Genomic DNA, 16,751 nt, shown 5'->3' on the forward strand with positions numbered 1-16,751 from the left:
TTATTGAGGCACTCCAGAATGAAGAATGGAAAGGTTGAGCCAATGATGAAAAGAATTTGAAAGATCTTGGAGAAAGGCATTTGACTGATGATAAATCATTCTTACGTCAAAACTTCAAAAAGAAATTTGGATAGCTCTGGGAAAATAAGAAGAGTCAGGTAAGATCCTGGAAAAAGACCTATGGGTTAGGGCCCACTCAAAAGAAACACTGTTGAAATGATTAAAAAGAGAGGTTGCACCGGTTGATTTAAATGGCTTGAATGAGATAACAACCTCGAAATAGGTTTGAACGGATCTTGAAGGAAAAGATGAGGCTTCCGAGATATCTTCAGCACTCCAGAATAATTGAATAGCGAGAAATGAATGAATATGATGAGCACCGGTATGATAAAACTTCTGAAACGAGGAAAGGATATGATCAACACTAAAAGCTTGAATTGAATCCACCGGAGAAGAAAAAGAATGATGAAAGATGAGCTAGTAGAACATCTTCATGGAAAACACTGGGTAAGAACATTGACGAAAAAAGGAATGGAGATACTTCACAATAATAAAAGGATACTTGATTAAGAAATCTGAGTCGTCGAAGAAAAAGGGTGGGTGGGCGGGAAAACAAAGGAAACTTGGGGACGGATGAAACAAACACCATTGAGAAGAAATGATAATTGATCTTGCTGATGTTGAAATGATCAGATCCACTTGAAGAGAAAACACGCCAGTGAAAAGGATTGACAAGACAATCTTGATGATCAAGAAGGATTGGTATTCACATCGGAGTATGAGAACACCATTTGGGGAAGGTATGGAATCAACACTTGACATTGAAGCAACTCGAATACCACAACTCAAAACAAAAACAAAGGATTGGCTTGCAGAATAAGCTGGAACAAACATATGATAGAGATTTCGTCCGAAGTTTTCGTGGTGGGGCCTACACGGGCTCGATCGTACAACACCATCATGTACAAGGCAGTGCACATGACATACAAAGCGTCCCCGAGTCGGCATAGCCAAGGACTCTTTAAGACACAACGAGACCACTGTAAAACCAACCGTGAATAGGCGGACCACTAGACGTCGAACCCCAATTTCATATCATACATCTGTCGGAAAGATATCCTAAGAGCTACTTGAATTCCCACCTATGAAACTCCCGAAATTTTCTGGTTATGCAATCAGGTGTTGGGGATACAGGGGAAGCATAATATCTCACCCAAATCTAGCAAATCCTACATCCAGTTGTATCCATCCTTCAACACATAACCAAGAAACCTTCGGAAATCATCTACCTCAACCTTCGAAAAGCATCCGTTATACAAGTTATGGCAATACTCCCGAACTCCCGCCCCAGTACTGGGTGGCGTCGAGGTTATCTCACCAACAACTGCATAAAAGAGTTTTTAAACCTAAACTCAGGTATTCCAGAACTGCAACGATAAAATTGTGATGACAACACCTCGGAGCTCAACTCCCCGGGACACTGCCACAACCCCTAAATGCCAGGAGGCACCAAGAACAATGTTCTCGTCACAAATCGATCGGAACGATTCCAAGATACCCGCGTGATCCTAAATTTTTTTAGTGAAATTTGAGAAGAGAAGAGTCAAAACTCTACGTCAGGATGCCTTACCAGAGTGATGAAGGGACTGAGGAGTAAAAAGAATTCCTAAACTCTCCGATATATAATTCCTAAATGACTCAAAACATTTTTTTTCTAGACTCAACAACGGCTGCTAATCCGATCAAGCAGTGGGGGCTCCTAAGGTCGAGGAAGGCTCTGATACCAACTTATAACGCCCTCGATGCGGCTATATCTCCCACGTGTCAAAGCATGACTTAGAGGCATAACCGCATTGAAAGCAATGTCGCAAGTGAGGGGTTCGATGCACTGTGCAGAGAGGGTTAGGCTGGGTCTGGCGGATTGTGAAGAGCGGGTTGGTCTGAGAGAAGAGGGGAGAGATGCAGCCCGACACGGTTTCCGGAACCGAAAACGTCCGACGAAAAGACCGGCTATAATGTCGCTATAGTTTAACGGTTGGGCTATCAAACGAACTCCGAATGCGATGAAACTTGACAGGCGGTCTATCTACACTATAATAAGACCACACGCCAACTTTCATCCCACTCCGAGAACATTTTCCGGCCACTTATAAAATACTATTTTGGACATGCCACGGGCGCGTGCGAGTGTGCCTGGACTCAGAACGAACAACGGAAGGAACGAGGAGGCCGGGACGGATGCAAGTTTTAAAACATGATGATGCAATGCACATGATGACATGACAAGATGCAACATGCAAGCGAATGACAAGGCAACAGCAGTGAATAACTGGCGACACCTGGCACAACGGTCTCGGGGCGTCACATTCACGCAGTGCATTTCCATTCATGATGAAGGCAGAAATCATGATCTCATCATTTTCTAATTTGCCTCAAAACGGTAGAAATATCATTTGTGTAAGTTCAAATCCTCGGTCGGAGAAAGTTAAAAAATTATTATGAGAGAGGTTTGTACAAAAGGAATATCATTTGTGTGACATTGACGAATGTATGAGGAAATTACAAATGAAAATACGTCACAGAAGTTCAACGTGAAAACAACAGGAAGTTTAACTACTACACTGAATGAATTTCAGATGAAAAACTTTTAAAACCATCGCGAGTATGAAAAAATAATCAACACGGGAAAGTTGCGTGTTTACAGCAGCTTTCCATCGGTATATCACTCGTTGAATTCCGGGGAGTGGATGGAGAACTACGAGTAGTGGATGGAGATCTGCGAGCAAAAAAAAGCACATCGAAAACAGAGTGAAGTTCAAGCACACACGCTGAGAAGTTCAGGTTCTTCACGTGGTGCATATTTGAAGAATCTGTTTCACGATAGAGGCAGAATGCATGATCTCGCCGTTTTCGAAATTACTTGAAAATGGCTAGGAATCAGAGAAAACCATCAACATGAAAAAGTTTTGAATTTTCCGTAGCTTTTCAGCGGTATATTATTTGCCCCATTCCGATAAAGTTTGTAGAAATTACGGCAAAAATATGTTTTCAGCCATTTTCAAAACTGACTTAAAACCGTCAGGAATTAGGAGAAACAATACATACAAAAAAGTTTTGAATTTCCTCAAGCTTTCCAACGCCGTATCATTTCCTGCATTTGGACGTACGGTTAAAAAATTAGCTCGAAAATACAAACTCGGTGGAACTTGTACCATTTTCTAAATTACTTTTAAACTGTCCAAAATTAGAAAAAACACTTTTAACATGAAAAAGTAGTGCATTTTCATAAGCTTTCCAACGCCATATTATTTGCCTCAATTGGATTAGCCGTTTAGAAATGGCATCGAAAATACAAACTCGGGTGTTCCGTTTGTGAAATTCTATGATTTTCCGAATTACTCTTTAACCATAGGGAATTAGAGAAAACTTTCAACATGTGGAAGGAGTGGTTTTGCAGAAGATTTCCAACGCCATATTATTTGCCTCATTCCGACAAACGGTTTAGAAATGCGATCGAAAATACGATTCATGTTTTTTGTATGAAGAAAAAACGGTTTTCAAAACTGCTCTTAAACCGCTTACATTTTGCCAAAAATTTAACTTGGGTCATGATACTAATGTCAATAGCTATCCAACGGTATATCGTAAGCCCCATTTGGACACCTTTTAGCTGAAGTTCAACCTAGTACTCGGGGAAGGTCAGGCGCGTTACTCGGGAAGTTCAGGTTGTGATCAGAATATTATTCTGATCTCGTGATCAGAATAGTGTTTATGTATGTATGTGTGTGTGTGTCTATATATATATATGTGTGTGTGTGTGTGTGTGTCTGGGTTTGGGTTACATTGTAACTCTGCAGGAACAAACAAATCTTTGATAGCCAAAATGGCTAGGTCTTCATCATGGTTTATCATAACCAATATTAAATGATTGAGGTTTTCAAGGCTGGCTCAGAGATATGGCTATTATTCCTAAATCCAAACACCGGCTAACAATAAGGAGCATGGTATAATAAATTACCAGTGGCAATTCATAAGTTGGATTATTGCAATGTTGCAAAGAGGAACAAAAATTTAAGCAAGAATATCATGGCAACCGGCTTTATCAAAGGCAATGAAATATGAAGTGTTATGCAAAGCATCACTCTTGATGGATTTAGCAACAAATTCCGCATTGGTATGAAAGGCACCCAGCAACATCATCCAGATAAGACTATCCCTCAGACTCAGAAGTCCCGACCTGCTGAAGGCATTACAACCCGGCACTTGGGGGCTACGGTTGATATGATTTTATTCTACAATGGTCGGAAGAGTCCCGAGTCGCCGCAGGCACATGACCCGACACTTGGGGGCTACATCAGTCAATTTTGGCCTACAAAACATCAAGTCCCATGTAGCTATGAATACTCAACATGGCACGTGGGGGCTAATGTACCCAATTATTTTAACTGGTCATATAAGTCTCAGTGAAAGACTCGGCCCGTCATGCAATGATGAGCCGGCCCTTGGGGGCTACACTACTTCCAGCTATATATTTACAACATTCAAAACTAAGTTCAAAGTCTCTGGTTGCTGCAGGCAAGACAACCCGGCACTTGGGGGCTACACTGGCTGAAGTTTTATGAGCATAAGACAGTTACAAGTCCTAGGTTGCAGTAGGCAAGACAACCCGGCACTTGGGGGCTACAACGTTTAGTTGTTTCAACAGATTATAAGGTCCAAATTGAAGACCCGCCCCATCACATAGTGATGAGCTGGCCCTTGGGTGCTACACATGTGAAATGCAAAACATTCAGTTTATGACTGGTGACTCAGATGAACTACCTAGATTTCTTCATAGTTGCAACATTTATGTTTAAGAAAGTCTTAATATATCACTATGTTCTACTCTTAAGACTTGGGGGCTACCAGTAATATGGATGTAAGGGAGGAACACCTTCAAGTTCTCAGTTTTGAGCCAACCATGTCACATATGCTTGGTGCAGAAAGTTGCAAAGTTTATCTCCTCCAAGCTATTCATAGAAAGGCCTGGAAAGCCGGCTCAACATCCTATGGAATTATTATTTCCAGAATTTCCATCAAGTCAAATCACCGGAAGCTGACACAAGGCAGATGGATGTTTTATTTCCCAATATTTTTCCGCGAGGAACCAGCATGAGCAAGATGATTATGAAGCGGGCTTATTGATATGACAGAGACTCGTAATTTCCAGGAGTCCAATTCCATGACCCAGCGGCTTCAACCTCCATGACCCTACAGCCTTGAAACTTCTAACTTGAAAAGTTCTATATCCACAAGCCGGCAATTCGACATTACTACGACGAATGATCCGGCAAGAAATCCATGTCTCGAGAATATGACATCAACATGTTGAGGCATTTGAAGACTGGTTCAATAACGAATGGGTTACTATTCCAAATATTTTCCTACAAAGGAGATGCACCAGCAAGTTGGTTGTCAAGCTGGCTCGTTGATATGAAAACGAAACTCAAAATTTCCATAAGTTGGTTCATTGAATAAAGGCGGCCTTTTTAGCGGGCCATTTTTTCTTAACATGTTAATTATTCTTGTTTCCAGGAGCATACCATGAATAAATTCAAGCTAACCTGGGGCCTAATGTTGGGGATATACCCCCACGGTGTGACCCGGCCGAAGGGATGACCCAGCCAGGAAGTGGCGGCTTAACAATGTCCTGGTCGATGGGCCGAAGAGAGCGACAAGGCCCAGAAGGCGACTTATAGAAGTCCGACTTATGAGGGACAGTCGTTGGACCAGCTCGTCCAAGAAGAGGAAAGTTCCCTGACAAGGATCTAGACTAGGATTCGACTTCTAATAGACTAGTCCTAATCCTACTAGGACTCTACATGTAAGCCGTCTCCTTCAACTTATATAAGGAGGGGAAAGGCACCACAAGAGGGACAGATTGGAGAGGGACAAATCAATAGCTCTCAAGATAGAGGTAGCGAAACACCGCCCTTGTAATCGTGAGCATCATCATCAATAGCAATCAAGCAGGATGTAGTTTTTACCTCCACCGCGAGGGGCCGAACCTAGGTAAAACTCGCGTCTCTTAGTTCCAACCAACCCCATTCAAGCTACCATCTTGTTGTGATGGCCTCACACCTAAGTTCTCCTATGAGGACATTTGTCGTAACAAAACCACGACAAGTCCTATGTTTTTTTTTGTTCCCGTGTTTTTGAAATGCTACGAATCAGTAAGGCCCACAACATCGGCAAAATTCAGTAGGCCAGTTCCAGGGCAAGCACCACACCATGCGCGCTCACCTGGAACAACAACACCCCAACTTCCTGAACCTAAAAAAGTAGAAGGAGCCTACACTTTCAATGAATGCCCCCATCCACATTGAGTTTCAGCATTTGCCCTCTAGGGCCCTTGGTAGCTGATTGGCTCTAAAATAGTGATTGGAGAATTCAAGGATTAGCTGATTGGTCTGAAAAATGACCCCTTCTATACACAGCTCTATGTTTTTATCTCGTAATATCAAAATCATTCTTTAAAAAATCACAATATTTTCTGATCCTTGCTCTCGGCCATGTTCAATAGTTTACTGCATTAGAAAATGGCAGTGACATCAAGTTTGGATTCTGGAGAGATAGATGGTTCAATAAAAAATCTACTATGAAGGTTGTTCCATTAGTTGTGGCAAAAGTGAGTGCTCGTGCGATTGCCAACCGCTCGGTGTTTTTTTCAAGAAAACCCTAAATCCTTGTGTTTCAATTCATTGGTAGAAGAAGAGTTTGTATAATCCATTAGCATCCAAGAGCAATGTGTTACTCCTATAGGAGTTGTTGGATTTCCCCCGAGAGGAAGGGCGATGTAGCACAACAACAGAAAGTATTTACCTCAATTAAGAACCAAGGTTTAATCGAACCAGTAGGAGTCTACAAGCTAGCAAGATAAACAACACCTGTACACAAACAAAATAAATGCGTGCACCCAACTTGGTGTAACGCCCCGACACACCTGCTTGTTACTGGCCGTTACTCCTGGCGGGATCTAGACTGGCCCCACAGATCAACATTAGTCTTTCCTGCGCACTTTGACCTCACTTTTGCGCACCTGGGAAGTCCCCTAGGAACATTCCCTCTTGGCACATATGTTTGTGTTGTCCAGTCCAGCACATGTGGCATGTTGTGTGCCATGATAGGTCACAAACATCATGCACAACATGACTACGCACCCGACCCGCAAACATCTGTGTAACCGCGAGGGTTGGCTCTGATACCAACTTGTAACGCCTCGGACACACCGGCTGGTTACTGGCTGTTATTCTTGGCGGGATCTAGACTGGCCCCACAAATCAACACTAGGCTTTCCTATGCACTTTGTCCTCACTCGTGCGCACCTAGGACCAACTTCCCAATCAGTCACCCATCCTGAAGTTGCTCCAAGCTGAGCATGCTAAACTTTGGAGTTCTTTCTGAATGGGCTACCAGAAAGGAAGGAAGTCCTTATTGATATGAGTAGTCTATCATCCCTAATAAGCCAGGCTCTCACACTTGGCAAGGGGTTGTCAATCCCCTCGTCTTGCTAGTTGCAAGGTTAAACGCAAATAGTGATAGATAGTGATATGGCAAAAAGGAAAATATTAAAAGAGTAATAGAGAACCGCAAGTATTAATAGAGAATGGACCCAGGGGCCATAGGTTCACTAGTGACTTCTCTCTCGAAAGTAGGTAGTGGCATGGTAAACAAATTAATGTTGGGAAATTGACAAATAAGCGGCATTCATAACTATGATCATTCATGGCATAATCTCGTATAGGCATCACATCCGTGACAAGTAGACTGTTGCATCTACTACTATTACTCCACCCTGAAACCGCTATCCAAAATGCATCTCAAGTAATTAAGTTAGTTGAAAAATAGAATGACACAATAAGAAAGATGACATGATGTAGACAAAAAGAAACTTAGCAATAAGATCAATCGCCATCGTTTTATCCTTAGTACCAACAATAGATCATGTGCCTTCTCCCCATTCTGTCACTCGGATATAGATCACCGTGAGGTTGAGCCCACCACTATTCACCACTCCCTGTGAAGAGTTACCCATCTATCTTGGCCACAGAAGACAAATAGCTCGGAAAGCATACATAGCTACTCAATCATACAACAAAGAAACTTCAAAAGATTCAGTTATATTCAATGAACAATCTGATCACAAATCCACAAATCACCGGTTCCCAACAAACACACCACAAGAATTACATCGGATTGATCTCAGAGGAGATTATTGTATTAAAGATCCAAAAGAGAAAGAGGAGAAGTCGTCTAGCTACTACTATGGACTCGTAGGTCCTAAAGAAACTACTCACACATCATCATGGAGGCAACAAGGTTGATGAAGAGGCCTCCCTGCTCCCGTGGTGGCTTCCCCTCTGGCAAAGCACCGAAATAGGGCTCCCGATGGGATCACTTTGGAACAAAGGCTTGCGGCGGCGATAAATTTTCTCGTCTGTCTCTCTGGGGGTTCCGGGAATTATGGGATTTATAGGCGGAGGAATTAGGTCAAACGAAGCAACAGGGGCCCCACAAGCCTAGATGGCGCGGCCAGGGGGTAGGTTGCGCCCCTGGGCTTGTGGGCCCTCATCCATCTTCTGGCCTTCTCCTGAAACTTTTAGGGTCTTATTTTTCATCAACAATCGTCGTAAATTTTCATCATGTTTGGACCCTCCTAGATATGGATTTTCCGCGAAACCAAAAACATGCAAAAAAAAACAGGAACCCGCACTGGGCACTACACTAATAAGTTAGTCCAGAAAAATAATATAAAATAGTATAAAAAGTATACAAAATGATAATATAATAGCATTTAACGATAAAAAATTATAGATACGTTTGAGGTCACCATGCAGCTAGGTCGCTCGCGCCCGTGGTCGCCCAATGCCTAACTTGGCTTCCGTCCTAACCGTATCAAAGAGGCTAGATAGGTTGAGTTGTGCGCTGCCGGCTGTCCAATCATTCGGTCAGGGAAGGAATTCACGTGCGCCGCTAGGTTGGGATACCTCGGGTGATCTATCAACTCAAGGCCTGCTGCAATACTTTTATCTCTGGGATGTTGTGCAGTCAATGCATCTCAATCCATATTCTCACGATAGGACGATCTAGTAGTGGCGGCCAGAGGTTTACGCACCCACCTTAGCCTACCGCCTGATGTTCGATGGCTAGGGTTGTATCCCTTGTGCCAATGCCATTTGAAAGAGTTGGTCCCCTCTTAATTGCAAATTTTTCATCTAGTTGTCGATTCAGTACGGTATGTGGAAATCGGGGAGAGGTACAAGTAGGGGCCTACAAGATCAGCCATCTACCTGCTACTTGTGTGATCAGGGTGAAGATACAATGGACGGGACCTCCTATTTGGGGCAATGCGCGTCGCAAACAAGCATAACGCACCCGACCTCCACCTGCGTCCCTTTTGGGCGAGGCCATGTGGGCGGGACGCGCCCTGCTTTTTTCGTTTTGTTTTCTTTTCTTTTGATTTTTTTGCTTTTCATTTTTCTTCTTTAAAATAATTCAGGATTTCAACATAGTTCCAAAATTCAAAATTGCAAAAAATATAAAAATATTGAAAAACATAAAATTTATGTGAATTCAAAAAAATCATGACTTTGGAAAAAAATTGTGATTTTGAAGAAAATGCTCACATATTCCAATAATATTCGATAATAAAAAATAATGATTTTGAAAAAAATATGTGTATTCAAAAAATGTTCATGAATTAAAAAAATCGTTAATTCAATAATTGTTCTTGATTTTTTAAAATGTTCCTGAATTTCAAAATTTGTTACCAAATTTTAAAAAAAAAGTTCATCCCTTCAAAAAATATTTGCTGATTCAAAAATGTTCATCAATTTGAAAAAAATCATCCATTTCAAAAAATATTTGTGAATTTAAAAAAACTGATCGCCAATTTAGAAAACTCTTCATGATTTCAAAAAAAATTGCAAAGTTGTAAAAAATGTTTATAAATTAAAAAATTTATTCGCCGGTTCAAAAAATATTTGCAAATTTGTAAAAAAAATACAAATCCGAAAATTGTTCTCATGAATTTGTAAAAAATGTTCGCGAATTTGCATAATATTCATGATTTCAAAAAATGTTCACTAATTTGTAACAAAATGTTCATGAATTTTTAAAATGTTCAGAATTCCAAATATGATCATGATTTAAAAAATATTCGGAAATTTACAAATTGTTCATGATTTTAAAAAATGTTCACGAATTTGAAAGATGTTCACAAAATGAAATGAAAAGGAAAGAAAGAAAATATATAAATAAATAAATAAGAAGAATAAAAATAAAAGAAAAAACATGAAAAAGAAGGAAAACGGAAATGAAAAAAAGAAAATAATAGAAGAGACAAAGGAAAACAACAACAACAACAACAACAACAACAACAAAGTCTTTAGTCTCAAACAAGTTGGGGTAGGTTAGAGGTGAAACCCATAAAATCTCGCAACCAACTCATGGCTCTGGCACATGGATAGCAAGCTTCCACGCACCCATGTCCATAGCTAGCTCTCTCTTAACGGACTCCTCTCATGTCAAATTTGGTCTACCCCGCCCTCTCTTGACATTCTCCGCACGCTTTAGCCGTCCACTATGCACCGAAGCTTCTGGAGGCCTGCGCTGAATATGCCCAAACCATCTTAGACGATGTTGGATAAGCTTCTCTTCAATTGGTGCTACCCCAACTCTATCTCGTATATCATCATTCCGGACTCGATCCTTCCTCGTGTGGCCACACATCCATCTCAACATACGCATCTCCGCCACACGTAACTGTTAAACATGTCGCCTTTTAGTCGGGCAACACTCAGCGCCATACAACATTGCGGGTCGAACCGCCGTCCTGTAGAACTTGCCTTTTAACTTTTGTGGCACTCTCTTGTCACAGAGAATGCCAGAAGCTTGGCGCCACTTCATCCATCCGGCTTTGATTCGATGGTTCACATCTTCATCAATACCCCCATCATCCTGCAGCATTGACCCCAAATACCGAAAGGTGTCCTTCTGAGGTACCACCTGGCCATCAAGGCTAACCTCCTCCTCACACCTAGTAGTACTGAAACCGCACATCATGTACTCGGTTTTAGTTCTACTAAGCCTAAACCCTTTCGATTCCAAGGTTTGTCTCCATAACTCTAACTTCCTATTTACCCCCGTCCGACTATCGTCAACTAGCACCACATCATCCGCAAAGAGCATACACCATGGGATATCTCCTTGTATATCCCTTGTGACCTCATCCATCACCAATGCAAAAAGATAAGGGCTCAAAGCTGACCCCTGATGCAGTCCTATCTTAATCGGGAAGTCATCAGTGTCGACATTACTTGTTCGAACACTTGTCACAACATTATCGTACATGTCCTTGATGAGGGTAATGTATTTTGCTGGGACTTTGTGTTTCTCCAAGGCCCACCACATGACATTCCGCGGTATCTTATCATAAGCCTTCTCCAAATCAATGAACACCATATGCAAGTCCTTCTTTTGCTCCCTATATCTCTCCATAAGTAAATAAATAAATAACCAGGCCAAAATAGAAATGAAAAAGAAAAACCCGACTCAAGGAAGGTTTTAGAACCTTCCCAAAACCGGTGGAAAAAAATCAAAATGGGCTGGCCATACCCTGGACAGGCGGGTGGGTGGGTTGTGCGCTAGGTCGCTACACAGCGACCTACGCGGCAAATAGGAGGCATATTCTCATGGAGTGCAGCTTCTCTAGAAAGTTGTGAGGACATGCAATTTCTGAACAAGTTCAGTAACACAACAAACCCAATAGCAGGTGTGTATGAGGCAGTCCAATCAAGATCATTGCAATTCCGTGCTTGTAACAGGCTACGGACATACCGGTTTGCATGGTAATAAATCTTCTGTTTGACACACTACAACAGTACAGGTTCCTTTACGATAACAATATATGTGTCTTTGTTCAAATAACTTCTGAAGAAACTAATCAACCATGTGATGTGAACCTAATGCCACTATGCTCTCATTTATGCGGCAGCCAGTTTCTTGTTTGTAGATCTCAAACTACTTCTGAACTGTATCCTGATTTATGATGCCGCCGTAATGCATTCAATTGCTTGCTTGCAGATGCCAGTCATTGTCTCTTCCGGTCCATACACCTGCAGTGGATTGTTCAAGACATAATCAGCTCACCTGTACAGGGATAGCGGCTCTGAACCACCAACCAGAAACAGATGGGCTTTCGTTTTCGGTGAGTGTTTTATGTTGAACAAACCGATGAAGATTTTTTCATAGCAATGGAAATAGTTCAGCGCGAGCTTTGTGCATAAGATACCTAGGAGATAGACTACAACAGTACCTCAATCGGAACACCGATTTCTGCACCAAGCTTGCGCATTTTCGCCAGTCCAGTTTGGTAATTTGGACCACCTCGTCGAACATAGAGGTGCATCCTGGATGCCTTTAACTTGGATTCCTGAAAGTATATTTTATAGTGAGGTGGCAAATTAGATGCGGAAGTAAAAGGAGAATACAACACTAGCCAGAGTTGCAGGTTAAGTGCTACTGTATACCTTCTCTCTTAATGCCTGAATGATGCCACTAAAAGTGGCAGCGACATCAGTGAAGTTGGCTATACCACCTCCAATGAGAAGGGCTCTCTTGCGGCCATCAGGGTCCGCAGTCGCACACTGCATTGAATAATATTGTTAACATATGAACCTACATGAAGTGAAGAGTAGTGTCATAAAATGTTATCTTGAATGCTTACATCAAGTACTACTCTAGCATACTGCAGAACCTCCTCCTGGTTGGGAGCACCACTGTATTCTGCATAATTTCCTAACTCTGAAGCATATCCCAAATCTCCAACCTGGCAAACCAAAGAAAACTTTAGTCATGTATACAAGCCAATTCTGGTCAACAGATGGTAACATGGAATACCCCCACAGCTAACTTAGAATCAGGCAAAAAGGCGTGCTTACCGTGTCAGCGTATATGACACTGGCACCACCTCCAGCAACCATTGTCCAGATGCGTCCCTTTGGGTTCAAAACTGTGAACTTCAAAGACGCGCTGGTCTGAAAGAATGGATACCATACCACACTCAACGCATAGCTCAACAAATCATACAGGTCAGTGCAAGTATTTATATTACACTCGTGTGCAAACCTAGGTAATGTTAGTAATTGGTAATTCATACTTCAGGTGGAAAAAGGAAAAGAAAAAAAACAGAAATGTGATTCCAGATGTTGGATAATACCTTATCGTCCAGCTCATGGATAAAACTTTCTGTAGAACTGAGAACTCTGCCGAATGGTAGAGGGAATTCTAAATTTCCCCACCTGCAATTTTGTCAGAACTGTTTAATACAACAATCACATGGAGAATCATACCACTGGGGATCAAGAAACTAACTTCTTGAAGTTCTTGAAAGAAGCAGTGTCATCCAATTCTCCTCTCATGTCCAGCGGATATGGCTCCCCATTCACCATGGTGAATGGGTTCATCTCAATAAATGAGAAATCTAAGTCTGCAAAAGAGGAGCAAATTTATTGTGAATATGGGAAGCCGAGAAAGCTAATGACGAATAACATTACTACTAATGACAAGTAGGCCCTCTCCAAATCTGCAGCACCTTGGAAGACAGCAAACACTCCTTTGATGAAATCACCAATCTTTCCGCGTGCCTGATAAACAAACAGACAGTGAAACTATTATCAACATGTGACACACAGCAAGCTAATGAAATCAACAACGCAAGGTAATGAGGTAAGTAGCGTTACAGTATAGGTACCTCCAGTGGAAGGGTTGCAATCAAGGGAGCACAAGCATCAGGTGTCATTGGCTTCTCAGTCGGAAGAAAGACTGTCTTAACCTTGTCCCAGTTCTCCTCGATTTCAATGCCTCCACATTCCGAGAAGCTAATGGTGCTACCCAACCTTTCAGACACAACTGAAAGGTAGTACTCTTGATCGTGGGGGACAAACGGCTCAACTATGAAGGTGGTAATTGGAGCTTTGCAGCCACCCATCTCGACCTGAATAAATCAAACATGCACACATAGATCAGAATTCACTTCGTTCTCATGCACACAAAGGATAAGAATGGCCTTCAATTACCTCGACTCCCAACCGCTCCTTCACAAACTCCTTGACTTGGGCTACATCCAGGTTGAGTGCCACAAGGCCACTCTTCCCACGCTTCCCGAACAGCATGTCAGGCTTCACAACCAGTTTGGTGGTCGACAGCCATGGATGCTGGTTCACAAGCTCCGCAAAGTCCGTCGATTGTGTGACCTTTCAGTAAACAACTTACAGGATCAGATCAGTCAAACAAACCTTGTCAGATATCAAATATAGATAGACCATTTCAAATCAGAACCATTATTTAAGACTGGAGTCACTCGGATAACGATCTATTTTTTCAAATGTTCAGATTTCGATTTATGTAAACCAGGCCTATCGATTCGGAATGACGGCAGACTCCAAAAGTAACAAAAGAAATGATGAATACCCAAAAGTAACAAAAGAAATGGTGAATACCCAGAGTGTCACTGTCACCCTCCTGCGTATCACACAGTGCAAGACATAACTAACCATTTGCAAATAATCGACAAACTATATCACACGGTGCAGGACAACTTCGGATCTAAGTAAGACGACAATAATTTTTGAAAGATTTGTTGCACCTAACACAACCGCCAGTACCAAACTGCACCTTTGGCTTTATTCCCAAAGACCTCACGAAGAACAGTTCCAGTAATGGGACTCTCAATCACCAATGCAGATAAATTGCTTCTTGGCACGATCTCGAGCCAGATCTCCATCCTAAACGAGGAACTGTTTCGGCCCTAAACTTATTAGAATGGCAGTTCTGCATTGGCTTATCACTGCTCGTCCGAGCTGGATCAATGCAATCTTCCAGGCCGCCCGGATCATGCGAGAATATGCAGAGATCCAACCAGGTATCGCTCAAAAAGAAAAACTTCTCGAAATTCCAGATCAGAGTGGGTGGTGACTGACCTGGGCGGAGAGGATGTGCAGGTCGATGCCGGCCAGGCGCTTGAGGTGCTCCTTGAGGAGGCGCTTGGAGTCGTACTCCCGGATCTTCTTGCGCGCCATGGCTTGGGCTCCCGGAAGGCCCGAAGGCTTATGGTGGGTAGAGCGCGCGCGAGGTGCTGTGGACTCGAAGCGGAGTAGAGCTATGGTAGGTGCCAGTGTGCTTGGTGCCGGTAGCGTAGCGCAACCAGGAGGTTGCATATATATCGTGTTAGATGGGATCCAAGCAACCAACCAATGTACTGCTCCCTCCGTTTATTTTTGTAAGTCGTTTTAGACAACTCAAAATAGGCTGTTTTACATATTATCTGAAATGTCTTCAAGGTTTTATAAAAATGAACAGAAGGAGTACTAAAAAGAATGCTTTTAAAAAAACAATATAGAAAGAAAAATAACGAAAATTGGGTACATGTGCACCTCTTATGAATGTAAAATCTAAAAAATAGTTAAAAATCAAATTGTCCAAGAAAATATTTGTCAACAAACTGGTTGATTGTTCCACTCTCATGTGAAATTTAGCAAAGAAATGATATTCGTGGTATTCTTAACATAGAAAATAAAATTATATCTTGAGAATGCGATAAGAAATCGAAGACGTCTTACAGGGGATGTGCGGCCATACATTCACTGATGGACTTCTCATTCACGCCTTGCACTGCCAAAAACCTTTTCCAGTTCTACAATATGTAGATGATATGTTGATTTTGCTTAAGGGTAATGTTGACTAGGCTAGAGTAATTAAGAAAATTCTCACAGTATTTTTGGAATTCTCTGGCCTAAAAATCAACTATCTTAAGAGTATGTTTGTGTCTCTTAATATGGGTGATATTTTGGCTACAAAAGTCGTGCAAATTTTGGGCTGCCCAATTGACTCCCTGCCCTGAACCTATCATGTTTGCCCTTGTCCACTTGTAAGATTACATAACACATGCCGCAACCCAGTGATTCAGAATATTGATGGATGCCTACCGGGGTGGATGCCTGGACTCCTGTCCTGGGGCGATAGATTGAAAAGAGCAATGCGGTACTATCCACAGTCCCGTGACATTTCATGTTGTGTGTTATGTGGCCTGATTATAGCTTACAAAAAATATACAAGATCATGTGTTCCTTTTTCTGAAAAATGCAAGCAGGAACATGGCGGTCACTACATGGGCGTTGAACCAAAGCCGTCCTGCAAAAGAATGTGGCAGATTAGGCGTTAGAGAACTCAGAGCACAAGCATGTTTTGCAAGCTTGTTGAGTATTCCCTCCGGTCCTTTTTACTCTGCACATTAGATTTGCAGAAAGTCAAACTTTGCTAAGTTTGACCAAATTTATATTAGAAATTATTAGCATCTATAATATCTAATAAATATAATATGAAAATATATTCCAAGATGAATCTAATGATATTGGTGTTGTTGTGTGAATGTCTATAATTTTTTATATAAACTTGGTCAAAGTTGGATGAGATTGATTTCGGACAAACCTAATATGCAGAGTAAAAAGGACGGAGGGAGTAGATACTGCAAGGAAATAATTTACCATGCTAGAATTGGTTTAGGAGTGATTAGGGATGCATGTTCACTCCGGGTAGACACCACACCCATTATGAAAACTGTTTACACATTTGTTCCCCTAGTATAGAATGCAACCACTTGCGCGTTGGGAGATGAACAAACCATATCCTTACGGATGGCACATGGTGCACCG

At 41.8% G+C, this 16,751-nt stretch overlaps 1 protein-coding gene across 1 annotated transcript; it reads right to left on the minus strand.

The window, feature by feature from the left end:
* Positions 1-11,819: 11,819 nt before the first annotated feature.
* On the minus strand, positions 11,820-15,272 carry LOC125551306 (ATP-citrate synthase alpha chain protein 2). Its single transcript, XM_048714488.2, has 11 exons — positions 15,021-15,272; positions 14,118-14,294; positions 13,793-14,035; positions 13,634-13,685; positions 13,414-13,528; positions 13,259-13,340; positions 12,981-13,076; positions 12,767-12,868; positions 12,570-12,686; positions 12,356-12,472; positions 11,820-12,155 (listed from the first exon to the last, which is right to left on the minus strand). The coding sequence occupies exons 1-11, from the start codon at positions 15,255-15,257 to the stop codon at positions 12,084-12,086; spliced, it is 1,410 nt and encodes a 469-aa protein (XP_048570445.2). The 5' UTR covers positions 15,258-15,272; the 3' UTR covers positions 11,820-12,083.
* Between the last annotated feature and the right edge of the window lie 1,479 nt (positions 15,273-16,751).

This window comes from Triticum urartu, chromosome 4A (assembly GCF_056163025.1).
Source record: "Triticum urartu cultivar PI428250 chromosome 4A, HENAU_Tu73, whole genome shotgun sequence".
Taxonomy (NCBI): Eukaryota; Viridiplantae; Streptophyta; class Magnoliopsida; order Poales; family Poaceae; genus Triticum; species Triticum urartu.

Bases quoted from the DNA above. Each gene is read 5' to 3' on its own strand.
- LOC125551306 (XM_048714488.2), bottom strand. From the start codon at position 15,257: ATGCAACCTCCTGGTTGCGCTACGCTACCGGCACCAAGCACACTGGCA. The intron at 12,687-12,766 runs GTAAGCATTCAA...TATTCAATGCAG, and splicing joins ATGCTAGAGTAGTACTTGAT to TGTGCGACTGCGGACCCTGA. The intron at 12,473-12,569 runs GTATACAGTAGC...ATATACTTTCAG, and splicing joins TTCAGGCATTAAGAGAGAAG to GAATCCAAGTTAAAGGCATC.